The sequence below is a fragment of the Vigna radiata genome, chromosome 10 (genome assembly GCF_000741045.1).
Source record: "Vigna radiata var. radiata cultivar VC1973A chromosome 10, Vradiata_ver6, whole genome shotgun sequence".
In the NCBI taxonomy this organism is placed as follows: domain Eukaryota; kingdom Viridiplantae; phylum Streptophyta; class Magnoliopsida; order Fabales; family Fabaceae; genus Vigna; species Vigna radiata.
The window spans coordinates 17,154,987-17,171,228 of record NC_028360.1 but is presented as its reverse complement, the minus strand read 5'-3'; the positions used below and the strand labels follow the sequence as shown (position 1 = coordinate 17,171,228).

General features: G+C 31.0%; 2 protein-coding genes across 8 annotated transcripts; one reads left to right on the top strand and one right to left on the bottom strand.

The window, feature by feature from the left end:
* Positions 1 to 4,031: 4,031 nt before the first annotated feature.
* Positions 4,032 to 10,351, top strand: LOC106775193 (subtilisin-like protease SBT5.6). Its single transcript, XM_014662277.2, has 9 exons — positions 4,032 to 4,239; positions 4,334 to 4,529; positions 4,621 to 4,812; positions 5,193 to 5,304; positions 7,441 to 8,002; positions 8,355 to 8,452; positions 8,542 to 8,899; positions 9,044 to 9,260; positions 9,590 to 10,351. Exons 1-9 carry the CDS (start codon positions 4,147 to 4,149, stop codon positions 10,126 to 10,128), a joined length of 2,367 nt encoding a protein of 788 aa, XP_014517763.1. The 5' UTR covers positions 4,032 to 4,146; the 3' UTR covers positions 10,129 to 10,351.
* Positions 10,352 to 10,811: 460 nt separating this feature from the next.
* LOC106775115 (pentatricopeptide repeat-containing protein At4g18975, chloroplastic) lies at positions 10,812 to 15,079 on the bottom strand. Of its 7 annotated transcripts, none has more exons than XM_014662172.2 (9): positions 14,889 to 15,076; positions 14,747 to 14,798; positions 13,880 to 14,016; positions 13,719 to 13,787; positions 13,574 to 13,644; positions 13,399 to 13,495; positions 12,694 to 12,837; positions 11,422 to 11,634; positions 10,812 to 11,308 (listed from the first exon to the last, which is right to left on the bottom strand). In XM_014662172.2, exons 3-9 carry the CDS (start codon positions 13,940 to 13,942, stop codon positions 11,102 to 11,104), a joined length of 864 nt encoding a protein of 287 aa, XP_014517658.1. In that variant the 5' UTR covers positions 13,943 to 14,016; positions 14,747 to 14,798; positions 14,889 to 15,076; the 3' UTR covers positions 10,812 to 11,101. The 7 variants fall into 7 exon arrangements, with proteins under 7 accessions (XP_014517658.1, XP_014517659.1, XP_022642445.1 ...); XM_014662173.2 differs by having other exon boundaries at positions 14,916 to 15,076; XM_022786724.1 differs by lacking the exon at positions 14,747 to 14,798 and having other exon boundaries at positions 13,945 to 14,016; positions 14,889 to 15,078.
* Positions 15,080 to 16,242: the final 1,163 nt, after the last annotated feature.

Here is a 16,242-nt window from a genome sequence, read left to right as displayed (position 1 = left end):
AAACATTGATTACTAAAAATTACTCCACAATCAATAATAATAATCATAAAGGTTATTGTGGAGTAATTTTTTACCAATCACATATTGACACATACATGTTCAAATGTTGTAAAGAAAAATGTTGTCTAGATATAATTATCCTTTATCCTATATGGTATAAAAACAGTCTCTAACTATTTTCAAGCATTATCCTTTTACACACAGAAAAGGGGTGAATATTATTTTGGTCTTTTAAGAAAGGTAAACTTGTCGAACTTAGTTCATAAAAAAATTATTTGATTATCGAATATATATATATATATATATATATATATATATATATATATATATATATATATATATATATATATATATATAAATAAGAAGCATGATAACTATATCTTGTTAATAAACTTTTAAAGTATATTTTTTTTCATTAAATTATGGTGTTTAAATATCAATTTGAGGCTAAATTGTAAATTGTGCTTTTTAAGACCAATTTAGCATTTAGTAATAAAATTGAGGAATGAAATTTTACTTTTTTTTTTTACATTTAGCTACTAAATCATATTTGAGAATTACGTTGTCCCCGATTACAAACTTTCATGCCAAAATTATCCAACAAAGAATGCTAGTTTTTTTTTTCCCGTAAAAACTATAAAAGTCAATGGTTAGACCAAGGCTTTTGAGAAATAATTTTTAACTACACATGTTCTAAACAGTTGAATTTCAAATGGAAATTGTACTTATCATAATCGGTTGTTTAAGATTAGAGAATATGGATTGATTATAATAAAAATTAACTAATCATTTAATTAATATAAAAGGTCATTAATTAGATGTAAATGAAATAGGATAATAATTAAGTTAGTTATAATCAAAAGATTATAAAAAAACTATTAATGTAAGTTAAAGATATAATTGTTAGGATTTTTTATACTTAATCAATCAAAATCTAATTAACTTAACTATCGAAGTATTTTTGGCAATTGGATAGATTATCCAAACAAAAATATGATAACTGAAAAGTAAGCAACAAAATAATTATTATTTTAAGTAAACTTTCCATTTTACACCCAAATTTCAATGATATTGCACAAATCTCTAATACGGCAAATCAATTTATCAATAGATACATGTAAGTGGAGGGAAGTAACACAAAATTATAAAGTTCTTAAATATATTAGTTTTAAACCTTTTTTTTGTCCTAAATTATAAGCGGATATTCAGTTTACTTCTCATTTTTAAAAATGTAAATTTTTTGTTCTTAAGTTATAAAAAATGTATCAAATGACTTGAAATACTGTTTTTGGTTGTTTCTTAACAACTGTTAAATCTTTAGATTGCTCTGATTTGTTTTTTAATAATAACCAACACTTTAGATTACTCTTTGTACTTTGACCATAAATATCAAAAAAGGATTCATTTGATATATTTTTTATAACTTAGGAACCAAAGGTTTACATTTTTAAAAGCGGGAACTAAACTGAACATCTGCTTATAACTTAAGGACGAAAAAGAGGTTTAAACAAATATATTATACCAAAAAAGTTTTGACAAATTTTTTTAAAAGAAAATAAATTATATTTTAACTATTTATGGTACCAGAATAATATTTTAATATTCTTTATACTGGCCCAGCATCTTGAGCCTGTGCACAGTATTTGGACTCTGCAGGAGCACTGACACGAAACCTGAACTTGTTTTTATGACCTGTTTGAATTTTTAGCTATTTGACGCATGAAAGAATTGCAATAGTTAAAAAATTGTTGGATGTGAAAAATTCAAGTTTTTTGAAAGTTCAGAGAGTTAAAAGAAGGTAGATCCTAAAATTATGTTTCTTATTTCCTAATTGATAAATTACAAGAAACTAGTCAAAATTTAACTTAGAAGAAATTATACTCTATTATAGTTGTTTGAATTTATTAATAGTTACTCTAATAATTTTAGTACCAAATTTCTTTCTCTTATTATCATTCTTAAGTATTTAACCAAATTTTAATTTTTACCTTAACAAGTAATTTAGATTTAATTACATCAAAGTAAAGTTCAATTCAAATTTTGTGAGAATTATTTTCGCATAAAATCAATATATCTTAGATAAGTAAATACTTTGTTATTATTTTTACACCTTAATGAAAATATATACATAAAATAATTTTTAACACAAGTATACATAAAATAAAATAAAAATATATCTTCTTATAATGAGGTGATTTTTACTTATTAATAAATAAAAACATACAGAGAGAGAAGAGGGGAAAGCATTTATAATTGTAATACATATATAATATGCATAACGTTCATATTATTCCTAATGCCGATTTAATTTTGATTATTAAAATTGCATTCGTGCATCCATTTCGCGAGAAATATAACTAGTCATACAATCTCTCGGTTTATTCTTAAGTGTAGTTTAACAATTTTTTAAACAAAATAAAGAATATAATAAGTTTTCTTAATTTAAATTAAATATTTATCGAAAAATTATTTTTCAATTTTACATCCATAAATGCATAACAACAAGCTAATAAAAAAAAAAGGTTAAATATGTTTTTAGTTCCTATACTTTGAAACAATTTTGGTTTTAGTCCATTTTCAAACTATGATACAATTTAGCCCTTCAACTTTAGTAAACTCTGGTTTTAGTCATTTTTACCAAATTTTTTAAACTTTATTTGTTGTTTCAAACGCGTTTCTCACTTAACATTGAAGTAAAAATGTGTCAAATAGTGTAAACAATCCAAATGTTATAATAAAACGTGCTTGAAACAACAAATAAAGTTAAAAAAATGGGTAAAAAGGACTAAAACCAGAGTTTTCTAAAGTTGAAGGACTAAATTGTACCGTAGTTTAAAAATGGACTAAAACCAAAATCGCCTCAAAGTACATGGACTAAAAACATATTTAACCCTAAAACAAAATTAGGCGAGAAATAAAGGTACAAATGGAAAAAACAAAATTCAGTTTTACATCCATAAATTCATAACAACAAAATAATAACAAATAAATAATAACAAAAATATTCAAATTTAAGATAGTTAACAAAATATATCTATATTTTTATCAATTAAATCGTGATTTTTAATCTATCACATTATTTATTATTTTTTATACTTTTCTTTCACTTTTTTTAAATTCACTCCCCCAAAAACCAACGCATATATCTACTAAAAAAATAAAAAAAAGTAAAAGAATATATGATAGAATATTTTAAATTAAATTTTCATATCAATTAGATAATAAATGCTGTTAATTCTTTTTAAGAAAATCTTATATTATTTGTCATTTATCATATATTCTTATTAATTAAATCATTATTTTTAATCTATCACATCATTTATTAATTTTTATACACTTTTCTTTTATCTTCCTTATATTCTTATATTTTTTTTCCTTAATCCAAATAAGTAAACTTTTATTATTCTTTTTCTTCATCCACTTTCCAAAATTACATCCAAAAAAAAAGTTGTTAACATATTTTATATCATGATCATTTGAAAAACTAAGTGAATAAAACCATATATAATGTATACAATTGTAGAAATTAATAAGAAAAACATAAACACATACAAGAAATAAAAGCATATATTTAAAATGTCTGTTTGTCACTCTTTATTTCTATAAAAACAATATTCTATCATTTTTTTTTACTTTTTTCTTTTTTAGTAGAAAGTGTGATGTTAACAACTATTTTAACAATTTTTTAAAAATAAACTATATATATTATTTTATTCGTTGATATATTTATAACGGCCAATAAATTACCATATAAGTAGTTATAAAAAGATTTTAACAAAAAGTTGTTGAAAAAACAAATAATAAACAAATACGTATTTCCTAAAAAAAAGTAAATAGAAACAGTATTATACTTCCTTTTACTAAAATACATGTATGTATTGAATCCATCCGTCCATGGGAATCTTCAACAGAAACTAATTTAGTTGTACAGTCGTCACATTATCCATATATCTAATGTATCACTCATCACGAGAGTTATGTCTTATATGGAAAGACCTATGAAAATATCATTACTTTAAAATCTTGTCGTTTAATAATGAAGCATACAGTTTGGTCCAGACTCTACATATAAGACCACTGAGAGATTTCCTGGAACCTCTGATATAAATATCTCATTATCATAATCATTCTGCATTTGTCCACAAAATGGCAATTAAGAGAGTTAATTCAGTAACTTACTTCTTACTATTTCTCCACTTTCTCCTTCCCTTCTTCGCCTCATGCAGCAACAGGAAGCAGGTCTTTCATTTTTCATCACTTTTTTTTCTTTTACTCTCTGTCTTCTGCTTTTCCATGTCGATTATGTGAAACGATCTTTTTCGCCTTCATACAGGTTTACGTAGTTGAGTTGTTCGGAGATCTCAGCAATAGTGATAAAACAGATGAATTTGAGAATGTCCATCATGCTTTTTTGCTTTCCGTTAAAGAAACTGAGGAGGAAGCACGAGCTTCCCTTCTTTATAGTTACAAACACAGTATCAATGGTTTTGCAGCATTGCTTACTCCAAAAGAAGCCAATGACATCTCAGGTAAAACTAGACCATTCTTCAGTTTTGGTTTTAACTTTTTAGTTCTTTTTCATTATCTCTATGTCTAACTTTGGAAAGAAAACATGGACAGAAATGGAGGGAGTGGTTTCTGTGCATAAGAACCAGCCAAGAATCTACTCTTTGCACACCACCAGATCATGGGAATTCGTGGGATTGAATACACCTTTGAATCCATGGGAAGAAGACTCAAATCAGAAAAATAGAGACTTGCGAAGCAGAGCACAATATGGGAAAGATATCATAGTAGGAATGATTGATAGTGGTAATATTATCAGGATAATTATCTTCCTTATACGCCTATGGTATAATCTTGAAAATAATTAAATAAAAGATTGTTATTCATACAACATTTTACCACAATATTTCTTTTCTTTGTATCTCTTATCATCATATTTCGTATATATCTTATTTCATATTTTCTTTCCTTTCTTGTAGGTAATAGCATTACTCTAATTATGGATGTGGCTGTTCTCATTTTACTCTATTTATCTAGATAATGTATTATGTAATTACATAACTAATCTGTAGCATCAAACCAGTGAGCAATGTGTTAATTAGTGTGTGCGTGTCTGCATGATAATATATGTTTATATATATATATGTGTGTGTGTGTGTGTGTTTTGACTGTGGTTCTACTTGCAGGTGTGTGGCCAGACTCAAGGAGCTTCAGTGATGAAGGGATGGAGCCTGTTCCAACAAAATGGAAAGGAGAATGCCAAAATGGAACTGCTTTCGATTCATCGCAATGTAATAGGTGACAATGCTTTTCTTCATACCACACACGAACTTCTAAATTTTTTTGTTAAATTAAGATGATATATATATGTATGTATGTATGTATATAGTTTGGGTAAGACATATATAATTCAAGGTTAAGTTATGTTTCAAAGGAAATAAATATAACTAGTTTGATTTTATTGATTTTCTTGGAAGGTATATATATGATGACAGTTTCTACGGAGTCCTAAATTTGTGATTTTTGAATAAGCTATTCAGTGTAGCTTTTTCATTACAGTTACATGTATTGTAAAATTACAAGACAAAAGTTCTTCAGTGAACTTTGGAACCTTTGAATGGTTTTTCTTTATGAGTTAGTCAGCGTTAGTGGTTACTTTCTTCATTTATTTAATCTTGAACTGAGCACTAAGGAATGGCTTAAATATTACTAAAGTAAAAGTTCAATTCCCTATCTGATGTTGCATAAATTATTATCATGTCATTGTCAAGGAGTATAAATATCTATATACATCTATTTAAAAGATAACGAAAAGAAAGTGTGCATGGGAAGGAAGAATATATATTTGAAATAATATACTGTAAGATATTATATTTTTATATAAAATAAAGGGAAACATTTAACTGAAAGTAAAACATTATAGAACTATTCCTAGCAAATTTGACATGCGAAGAATTATACAATACCTATTATTCTTAGAGTACCTTTATCAGATTAATTCAGAAGTATATAACTGACATGGAACATGGTTTTCCCTGTGTGGTCTTTTTCTTTCCTATACATTTTATATTTCATCAATTTTCTGAAAAGAAAATGATAGAGAAAGTATTTTGAAATCCAACTTTGGCGGTAGGTGGGGTTAAATTGTAAATAGAATATGTAGTATTGAGCATGATTTCTAGCTTTTTGTCCTTTTGACTTAATTGTTTTTGGCTTCTTTTTATTTTGCATCTCGTGAGTTTCTCTTTCTCTACATGTATGTCTGTGTATGTGTATCTATCTCTTTATTTTGTTTTCTTTGTTTGTTGGGTCAATGTCTTTTCTCTTGGCCTCCATTCCCATAGTCTAATAGGAAGATGATTGAGGAAAAGGAAAATGTGTAATTATTGAAAAGGTCTACACTGAAATGATCAGTGTATGCCAAAAGATCCAAACATGTGAACGAGAGAGAAAAGGAGTGGCATGTAAACTAGGGGACAACATTTTCATCTCTATGTATTGGGACGATACACTTATCAAAACTATACAGTTCTGACAAGTCTTTGTTTGGTGTTACTCGTGATGTTTCTGAATCTGACTCCATTACAATCGGCTTTTTCAATCAGATATTTATACAATAAAATAGTATAATAATTTCTATAAAACTTTTTTTTTTCGACACATCACTTACATTTATATACAATGTCTCATTTCAGTGACAAGTTAGAGAAATTTCATTTAGATAATCCACCAGATACAAAAAATTCATTGATCTATTTTATTCATACTAATTCGTTCGATAACAATTCAGTTTAATTCATAACATTAAACTATGAAAAAAAATGTAATTTAAAACATTTTAAAAATTGTAAAACAAATTTTATTGAAAAATAATTAACATACCATTAATCATCTAGAAAATTAAATAGACGTGCTTAATTTGATCTATTTTTTATATTTTGCAATTAATGAATTTAGCTAGGACTCCATGATAAAGAATAAATAGATTTTATCTTGCTTATATTTGAATTATCTACATTATTTATATGTAATTGTTAATATATTTAATGTATTTAAATAACTTAAATACATTTAATCATATTAAATGGCTGAAAACATTAGTATAAAAATAATTGAGTAGATAAAACTCTGTTCTCCTATCTACATTAATTGAGTAGATAAATACATTAAGTTTAAAGTTTTAAACTTAAAAGTCATTTTGGCTTTTTAGACTTATAGATTAGACATTGCATTAGTTTATTATGCAAATTTCATCAATTTAAGAAATATATCTAGAAAAGTGACGTGAATGATAGATATGATTACTTGAGAAAATGACAAATGACAATCTAACAACAAAATTACTCTAGAATTAATCTCACAGAGTTACATTTTAAACACATAAGAAAGGAAGGAATATTAAACTTATAGAAAGTTTTTGCATATTTGGTGCAGGAAGATTATAGGAGCTCGTTACTACTTGCGTGGTTACGAAAGTGCATTTGGTCCTCTAAACGAAAAAGAGGACTACAAATCAGCACGTGATAAAGATGGTCATGGAACACACACAGCTTCAATAGTTGCAGGGCGTGCAGTGGCTAATGCCTCAGCCCTTGGAGGCTATGCCAAGGGCACAGCCCTAGGTGGGGCCCCTTTGGCCCGTCTTGCCATATACAAAGCATGTTGGGCCATTAAGGGACAGTCCAAAGACCAAGGGAACGTATGCACAAACATTGACATGCTCAAAGCCATAGATGATGCCATTGGTGATGGCGTTGATGTTCTAAGCATTTCCATTGGGTTCAAAGAACCCCTTTCTTATGAGGAGGATGTGATTGCCAGGGGTGCATTGCATGCTGTGAGGAAAAACATTGTCGTAGTGTGCAGTGCAGGTAACTCTGGCCCTTCACCTCAAACTTTGTCAAATCCTGCACCATGGATCATCACTGTTGGTGCCAGCACTGTGGATCGCTCTTTTCTTGCTCCTGTTAAGCTCACCAATGGTACAGTCATTGAGGTAAGCCTTTAAGTTTATGAAAGCGTGTTTGTATGCATGTCTATGTGAAGAAAAAATGAGTGAGGTATGCATATTTATAGTACCTCTTAGGTCTGATTGTGATTTTGAAGTGGTTATTAAAGAACCCTGCAACCTGCATGATTCATGAAAAACAAATACACACTGATAAGACTGAGACTTGTATAATATTATTAATAAGAAGATTCCGATAGTGAAAATTGAAATCCTATTGATCTATCTTGTTCAATTCTTGTAAAATACAATGTCACAAAAATGTTAGTGAATATGGAGCTAGATCATGAACTTTTAATTGGTTGAATTACTATCTTCTTTTTTTGTATGTTAATATCAGGGTCGATCAATTGCCCCAGTTCACATGGGAAACAACTATTACCCATTGGTTCTAGCTAAAGATGTTGAACTTCCAGGCCTGCCTAGTAATAATTCTGGGTAAATTTTGAGCACTTTTGTTTTCCTCTTACATTTTTTATTCCGTGACTGATATAAAATTGAAAAGGCTTGTTTCATTAATCGTGCAGGTATTGCTTGGACAATAGCCTTGAACCTAACAGGACAATGGGGAAGATAGTTATCTGCCTCAGAGGGCAAGGTGGAAGGTTAAAAAAAGGCTTAGAAGTTCAAAGGGCTGGGGGGATTGGTCTTATCCTTGGGAACAATAAACTATATGGAAATGATGTACCCTCTGATCCTCATTTTATTCCGGCCACTGGACTGTCCTATGATAATGTCTTAAAACTCATTCACTATGTCCATTCTACCCCAAATCCAATGGCACAAATTCTGCCAGGAACAACAGTGTTAGAAACCAAACCAGCACCCTACATGGCCTCTTTCTCTAGCAGGGGTCCAAATATAATTGACCCCAATATTCTCAAGGTACTAATTCCCACATCATTTGATCGATGTATCATCACTAAACATTACATTCAAAACCTTTTGTCGTGTCATCATGCAACTGATTTATCTCCTGTGCATATATTCAAAGTAACATCAAAATTCTTAAATATTTTTTGCTTTCAGCCTGATATTACAGCCCCAGGAGTAGATATATTAGCAGCATGGACCGCGGAAGATGGTCCCACACGAATGACATTTAACGACAAACGAGTGGTTAAGTACAACATTTTCTCTGGAACTTCAATGTCATGCCCCCATGTTGCTGCAGCAGCTGTTCTTCTCAAAGCCATACACCCTACATGGACCACTGCTGCTATAAGATCTGCCCTCATGACTACAGGTAATTTCAAGACCCCTCTTAATTGGATACCATTCCCTTAGATCATTCATCTTTAATTCTTAATTCACAGCTAAAAGCTTACATAGTGGCAAAAATAACCATTATTTGCTTCTAGATCTGATCATGAACAGAGTTATGACCAATCTAATTTGAAAAACCAATAAATAAAATAATACTGATCGTAACTTAATGAGCTGCAATCTGTCATCTATACAAGGGGAATGATTTATTGATCTGTTTAGTTCTACCAAGTCTAACTTCATCATGCAAATAAAAGTCTATAACAATAGCTTTCCCAATTTTACTGATCTGGATCCTTTTCTTTGCAGCCATGCCAACGGACAACACTGGCCATCCATTGATTGATGAAGCTGGAAATCTTGCAACTCCTTTTGCAATGGGATCGGGCCACTTCAACCCCAAAAGAGCAGCACATCCTGGTCTAGTTTATGATGCCTCCTACATGGACTACCTTCTTTACACTTGTAAACTTGGAGTAGCTAAAAAACTCAACATTACATATTGTCCAAAGTCATTTGTTGAACACTTTGAACTCAACTATCCATCCATACAAATCCATGGACTCAATTATTCTAGGACTATTAAGAGGACAGTCACCAATGTTGGTAGAAGAAGGAGTATTTACAAGTTTAGTGCCTCGTCACCAAAGGAATTCAACATCACAGCCACTCCAGATACTCTTACATTTAATCATGTTGGGCAGAAAATGAACTTCATCATCACAGTGACAGCAAACTTGAGTCAGATACCAACCAACCATGGCCCAGATAAGTACTACTTTGGTTGGTATGCATGGACTCGAAAACATATCGTTGTAAGAAGCCCCGTGGCAGTGTCTTTTATATAGAATAACATCGTGTCTTCTTATTTTCATTACTTATTGAATTGCATTTTCCTTTGACATTTTTCCTAAGGCCAAAGGTCTAAAAGAGTTGGAGAATCTTGGGTAGACAGGAAACAACAGATAAGATATAGATTATTTGAGTGGTGATGATAGGACGATAAGCTTAAGAATGTTATTTGAGGATTGATTACCATATCAATACTAATGAAATCATTGTTTTCTGCCGCTTCTTTTTCTTTTGAATCCTCTCCAAAAAAAAATTACTGCGCATATATTACTCGTTCATGTACTTTTTTGGGCAAATCTTCCTAGCTAGTTGACATCATGGTGGAGCCTTGATTTAAAGCACTCCTCAACAGGGGCCCATGTTATGAGGATCTTTCAATCGCTTTAAAATATATTAACCCTAAAAAAATAATTTGAAAAGGACTAAGGACGGCGTTAGTTTGGCTTTGGTTACCTAAACGTAAAACGAAATCCAACTTCAAGAATCCAATCAGTAATCAGTGGTTTGGTTTTAAAGGGTACGAATCGAATATCAATAGGGATCAGATTTAATCGGTTAGGTACATGTTCGACCCGATTGTGAAGTGACAAAGAAAAAAACTTTGATTATTTTGATTCAAATTGTCAGGTTCATTAGGTTGATCCAGTGTCAAGAATATACTTGAACTAGAATTAGTATATGCAGAACTAAGAAATTAGTTTCGAGTGTAGACATCAAATCTTATATATTCACAACAAGTTTTGCTCTGAATACATGCCTAGCTAACTAAGTATCTATACATTACAACATTGTCGTTTTTTTAATTTAGGGTGCAGAGCCCCGATCCCTCAATGTAGTACAACTTCTGATTGATCCGTGGCTATGTTGGACCTGGATGCACAGCAATGCATCAGATTGATGAGCCACTGATGCAGCTGCAGTAGAACGCAACAAGTAATGTCCTCATGGGCATAGATTGATTTACCCATTTCAATTGTTTGATTCATTATCATCATATGCTTCGGTTCTAACTCTCACCCGTTCACGATTGAAGTGAAGGTACTTCCATTTAATCCCATATCGTTTTATAACCAATTTCCGCTTCTCTTCTTCGCCTAGTTCTCTAAAGGCTCTTGCCACTCTCCTGACCGTATCTTCATCAGGTTTTACCCGCAACTCCTCCATGTCTGCAAATACCTGAACTTACACGAGGCCGCAACTGTTAAGGCATAGAAGAGTCTAGTTAAAACTGCAAAAAAATAAAAAAGTAATGCAAAGTGAAGTGAGATTAATGGTTCAAAGAAGGATACCTCTATGATCTTATCCGGCATATCATGATGATCATATATCGATATCATCCTAGAAAACAGTCTTTTAGAGACAGAGCGCAAGTGGGTATGTATGATCATATTCCACAATGATTCTGCCTCATCTACCCTCTGGTCCATATCAAATGCCAGAAGAAGAGTGTCAAACGTTCCCATCGTTACTCCTTGTCCTTTGCTTAGCATCCACTTTGCTACCTGTGATTTACCGAGGACTAATAATCAGTAAAATTCCTTTCCAATTCCTCTTAAGTAACCAAGCAGGAGATCATCAGGTCTAGAAGGAAAAAGGGTCTCATTCACAGAGCACAAGTTCATTTAAATCATCCACACGTATAATTTTGTCAATTCTGAGATGTTAGATAAATGCAGTTAAAAGTTATGCATATTTTTACCAATTAAATAAACTTGATGACATTCCAAAAAATGGATAAAACAATGACAGTATTGATGGATGAAACACAATTAAGAAATGAGAAAAATATAAAGTATATGGATACATGAAATCCATAAAATGTATTCACGACTCGTTGTAACTATAATACATTCTGTTACTTCAACAGATGAGGGAACATTTTTATGAGATAATGACAACTTTCACTTATTCAGTACCGAAAACCACATCCAAAACTTTGAAAACTACTGAGCAATTTTAGCATTACTTAACAGGCAAATTCATTTATCAAAAGTTTTAACAATAAACCACCACCGATCAATCATTTCTTGAGCTCTATGAAAATTTTGAATCCCAGAGAACTTTGGGCGAAGGGATATCAGCTCTAGGGCTTGTTATGAAAACACGATTTTTCAATCAACAAACAAACAGAATATCTGCTGTTAGGTTGCTGGGTTTGGAACCTAACAAGAACACTCTCAGAAGATAGAAATAGTGACGAAAAATGGATTTTTCTGTATTATTCACAGTAAAGGAAACTATCTTTACAAAGAATAGACTGGGAGCATAACCTCCCTGACTGAGGGATAACCCCTCTCTACAAGCTAAAAGCAGGACTGTACACAAAGTAAATTTGATCCCCCTTACAGCATTACAAGAGTTCTATTTATAGCAGCTCTGACCAATTCCTCTCTACAAAAGAAACCCTCTACACCCATGACAATTCAGTCCTAAACCCAAACTATCTTATCATCTTGGGTCCTAACATCTGCTGTCAAATATTCTTTAAAAAATCAATAAAGGCAAACAAAGCGCTTGGTTTGATACAGAACAGGAGCTCTTTAAAATAGTTCTGTTCTTACTTGAATTACACGAACCCACTGACCCCTTTTCCTCAAGATTTTTAAAGCCTTAGCTGCTGCAATCACTGGAAACTCTGTTTCCCAAGCTGTCCATTTGTCTAATGCCCCATAAACAGCTTCTTTCTCATTAGGGAGTTTAGAAACCTGAAATTTCAAGTTCCATAATGTACAAAATCAAAATCAAAATCAACATGATACTATAACATTAAAAGAACCCTCCCGTTGTTCATTAAATTAAAATTATTTTCTTGGCACTTTCTTGGTCAATTAACAGTATTTAATAAATAGTTCACTTCCTACCCTGTATTACCGATTTCTCCACATTCATCCACACCTCCATGATCCAATAACTTGTAAGAAATGAAGAATCGGTAGAAGAATTGTGGAAAAGCTCAAGAAAACTCCAGAAACCAGAAGAAAAACAAGAGAAAGAAGATAAATCACTGTGTTAGAGGGAAATCGATGTGCTCAACCTATTAACCAATCACAAAAGTCTGCTATACATAAAAAAGAAGTTACACTTGAAGACACTAACAAAATAACTGAATCTTACAAATCCAAACCAACCCGTAACTGACAGACTAAGTTCAATTTTGAATACACTAGGTGATAAAATATCAGGTTATGGCAGTGGTGATGAATATGAAGAATCCAGTAATACCCCAAATCTAATATTCTGACTAAGGATATCAATAGGTAACATACAATTCTAACAAGAGTGAGGGCCTTTTGGCCAGACTGAGCTGAATCTCTACTTTTCCACAAGTGATGCTCTTTCTTCCCGGTTGTCTTCTTCCCTTTTCTGCTTTCCAGGTAAAAGAAATAATCCGCATAAACAAGAACTCATTGAAAAATAATGAAAAGAGAATAAAAAACCTACTTCTTCTCCATGGGACCACCACCTTTTGAGCTAAATTTGGATCTCTTAATCACGCAGTGGGTACAACTTCTCTATAATAAAAAGCAGAATATTTCAATATTTCAAAGCCAAATACAAGAAATGCAATTATTGAGCTGTTGTTTACCTTCAGTGAGACGGTTATTGCAATTGTTGATAATTTATTCCCCCATAGAAGGGCTCTTGTTTTATCCATCTTAGCCAGAGTCAGAAGAGAAGAATAAGCAATCAATAAATAAATAAAAAATAAAAAAACAGCTTTTTCCTTGGTCAAAAGAACAGCTTTACCTCAGATATTCGTGACAGGGGCAGAGGAGAAACAATTGAGCTTAAACATGTCATCGGCATCATACCTTTCAAATTTGGAGATGTGTTATCAGAATCGAAGGGATAAGTACCCTCTAGAGTTGTCAAAACTGCACTCCCTGCAATGCAACAAATACCATCATTTCTTTTCATTGAACAAGATCTACTGTAAAACCCATCGCACGTCATTTATCAGTATTTCTTCAGTTTAACGACTCCACTCCCAAAACTCATTCTTTGGTGCTAAACTTTTTAACAACAGTAAAGAAGCCTGCTTACACTTCTTCACTCGTACACGAATTGGTAGTAAGTTTAAAGCACAAATTTCTTCATATTTCGTAACTTTTTATGCAGAATCTTTAAGTTGTTTTTCTGTTTAACACCACTGTGCTGGGTGCAGAATCTAACTATATATATAGCATGTATCTGCACATATGATGTTCAAAATTAAGAACTCACTCACTTCACTACCTAAGTATGCGCATAAAAATCACTAAATTTAGAATACAAAAGCTATACATTGTCTGTGTAAAACTCTTTACACTGTAAACTAATTTAAAACATCCTTCATAACACTTTAGGAAAAGTTAACAAACCTGACTCACATATGTGAAGATTTGATTAGAGTGTAAAAATGTTTTACCCAGTCAAAGAATAGTCTATTTTCACTTCAATTTTAAAACAGTAAGATTACCACAATTCAGAATACTTTCTTGTTATGGTTATGCAGAAGAATTTATATTGTCTGAATTCGACAACCAAACTATTTAAAGATAAATCTTTCTCGCTTTTCAGTTTCATTTATGCATTCCTTCGAACACTTGATAAGCAAAATAAACCAACTCTTACTTATTTCAGAATAAATAACTTTGACAACCTCAAGAACCCAGTGTTATAGCAACTGAAAATTGAACAGAAACAGCACAATAAGAGCATGCAGGAAACAAACTCATGGTAGAAGGGAGCAATTGATACTCCGGCTAATACTTACCAATAAAATAAAATAAAAAACTATTACCCTCAGGGTCGATTTCTCCTTGGCATCAGATACGAATTTTGCATTACTGAATATTGTCGGAACTGATGCAGTGTTCACCTCGCTGTTCAGTTAATTTCGTGCTTCTCTGCTGCAATTCTGCTTGTTTGGGTATGGACTTTCGCGGTCGGTTTACTCTGGCCCTATTTCTCAGCTCAACCCGAACTACGAAAATGTTATTTACACCACCTTTTGTTAATTATCGTACCTCCCTGTCGTAGTTTTCCAATATTTTCCTCCAAAAACCCTTTAATTTTAAAATTACCCCATGAGTTTCTTCACAAATAAATTTATGCACACACTTTTTTACATTGGAGTCATGCTAAATTTCTCTTTAAGTGCATGTCTTTTACGTAAATTTAGTTATTTGCATGCTCTTTTAGTAATATTTAGATGAGCTTTTCTATAAACTCTCTTTTTTGAAAAGAAAATTAAAAAGAAAAATAGTTTATCTGAAGTTAATTTATAAAATCTCTCATAATTTTTCTAAATACCTTATTAAACTTATGTATAAACTAATATTAATTTGTAGAAAAGTTTTTTCTCTTCTAAAATTACTTAGGAAGAAGTTTTCTAAATAAACCCTTACCTTATATTCATTTTTATTTATCATAAACTACCTTTCATCATCATCAAATAAACGTTTTTGATTTAGAGAAAAAATTATAAATCATGTATCAAAACCTTTCAGATGTTTATCTCCAATTTATTATACAAAATGATAAGTTTACAATTTAAAATGGATTTTCTGATACAAAATGATCATTGTTTTTAAAAATTTATTAATTGTACATTTGCAAATTTTTAACTACACAATATAAACTTTTCAAAAATTTAAAGATATCATAACTCTTTTAAAAGAGTATATAAACTTCGGATAAAAAAAAGAGAAAGAGCAAAGAGGAATGAAAAGGAGAACTCCAAGAAAATGTGTTATGTGTTCTCGAAAGAAATACATCACTCTTATTTATAATAGTTAAGAGATATCATAATATTGAGAAGATATCCTACACCTTATAACTAGGGCTGGGCAAAAATAACTGATCTGTACTTCACTGCAGTTAACTGTACTATATTATAGTAAAAATAACTGATCCATTTCTAGTAACAGTTCAGTATACTATCTTATGGTTCAGTTTTTAAAAACTGAACTGATAACAGTTACAGTTGAGTTAATTGTCAGAACTGTATCTACTCTTACATCTTCTCTAATTTTCGTTCAATTGTTTCATCTTATAAAAAAAAACTTTATTTAATAATAAAATATTAATAAAAATAATTGTTCACATAAAAAATAATAATTAATTTT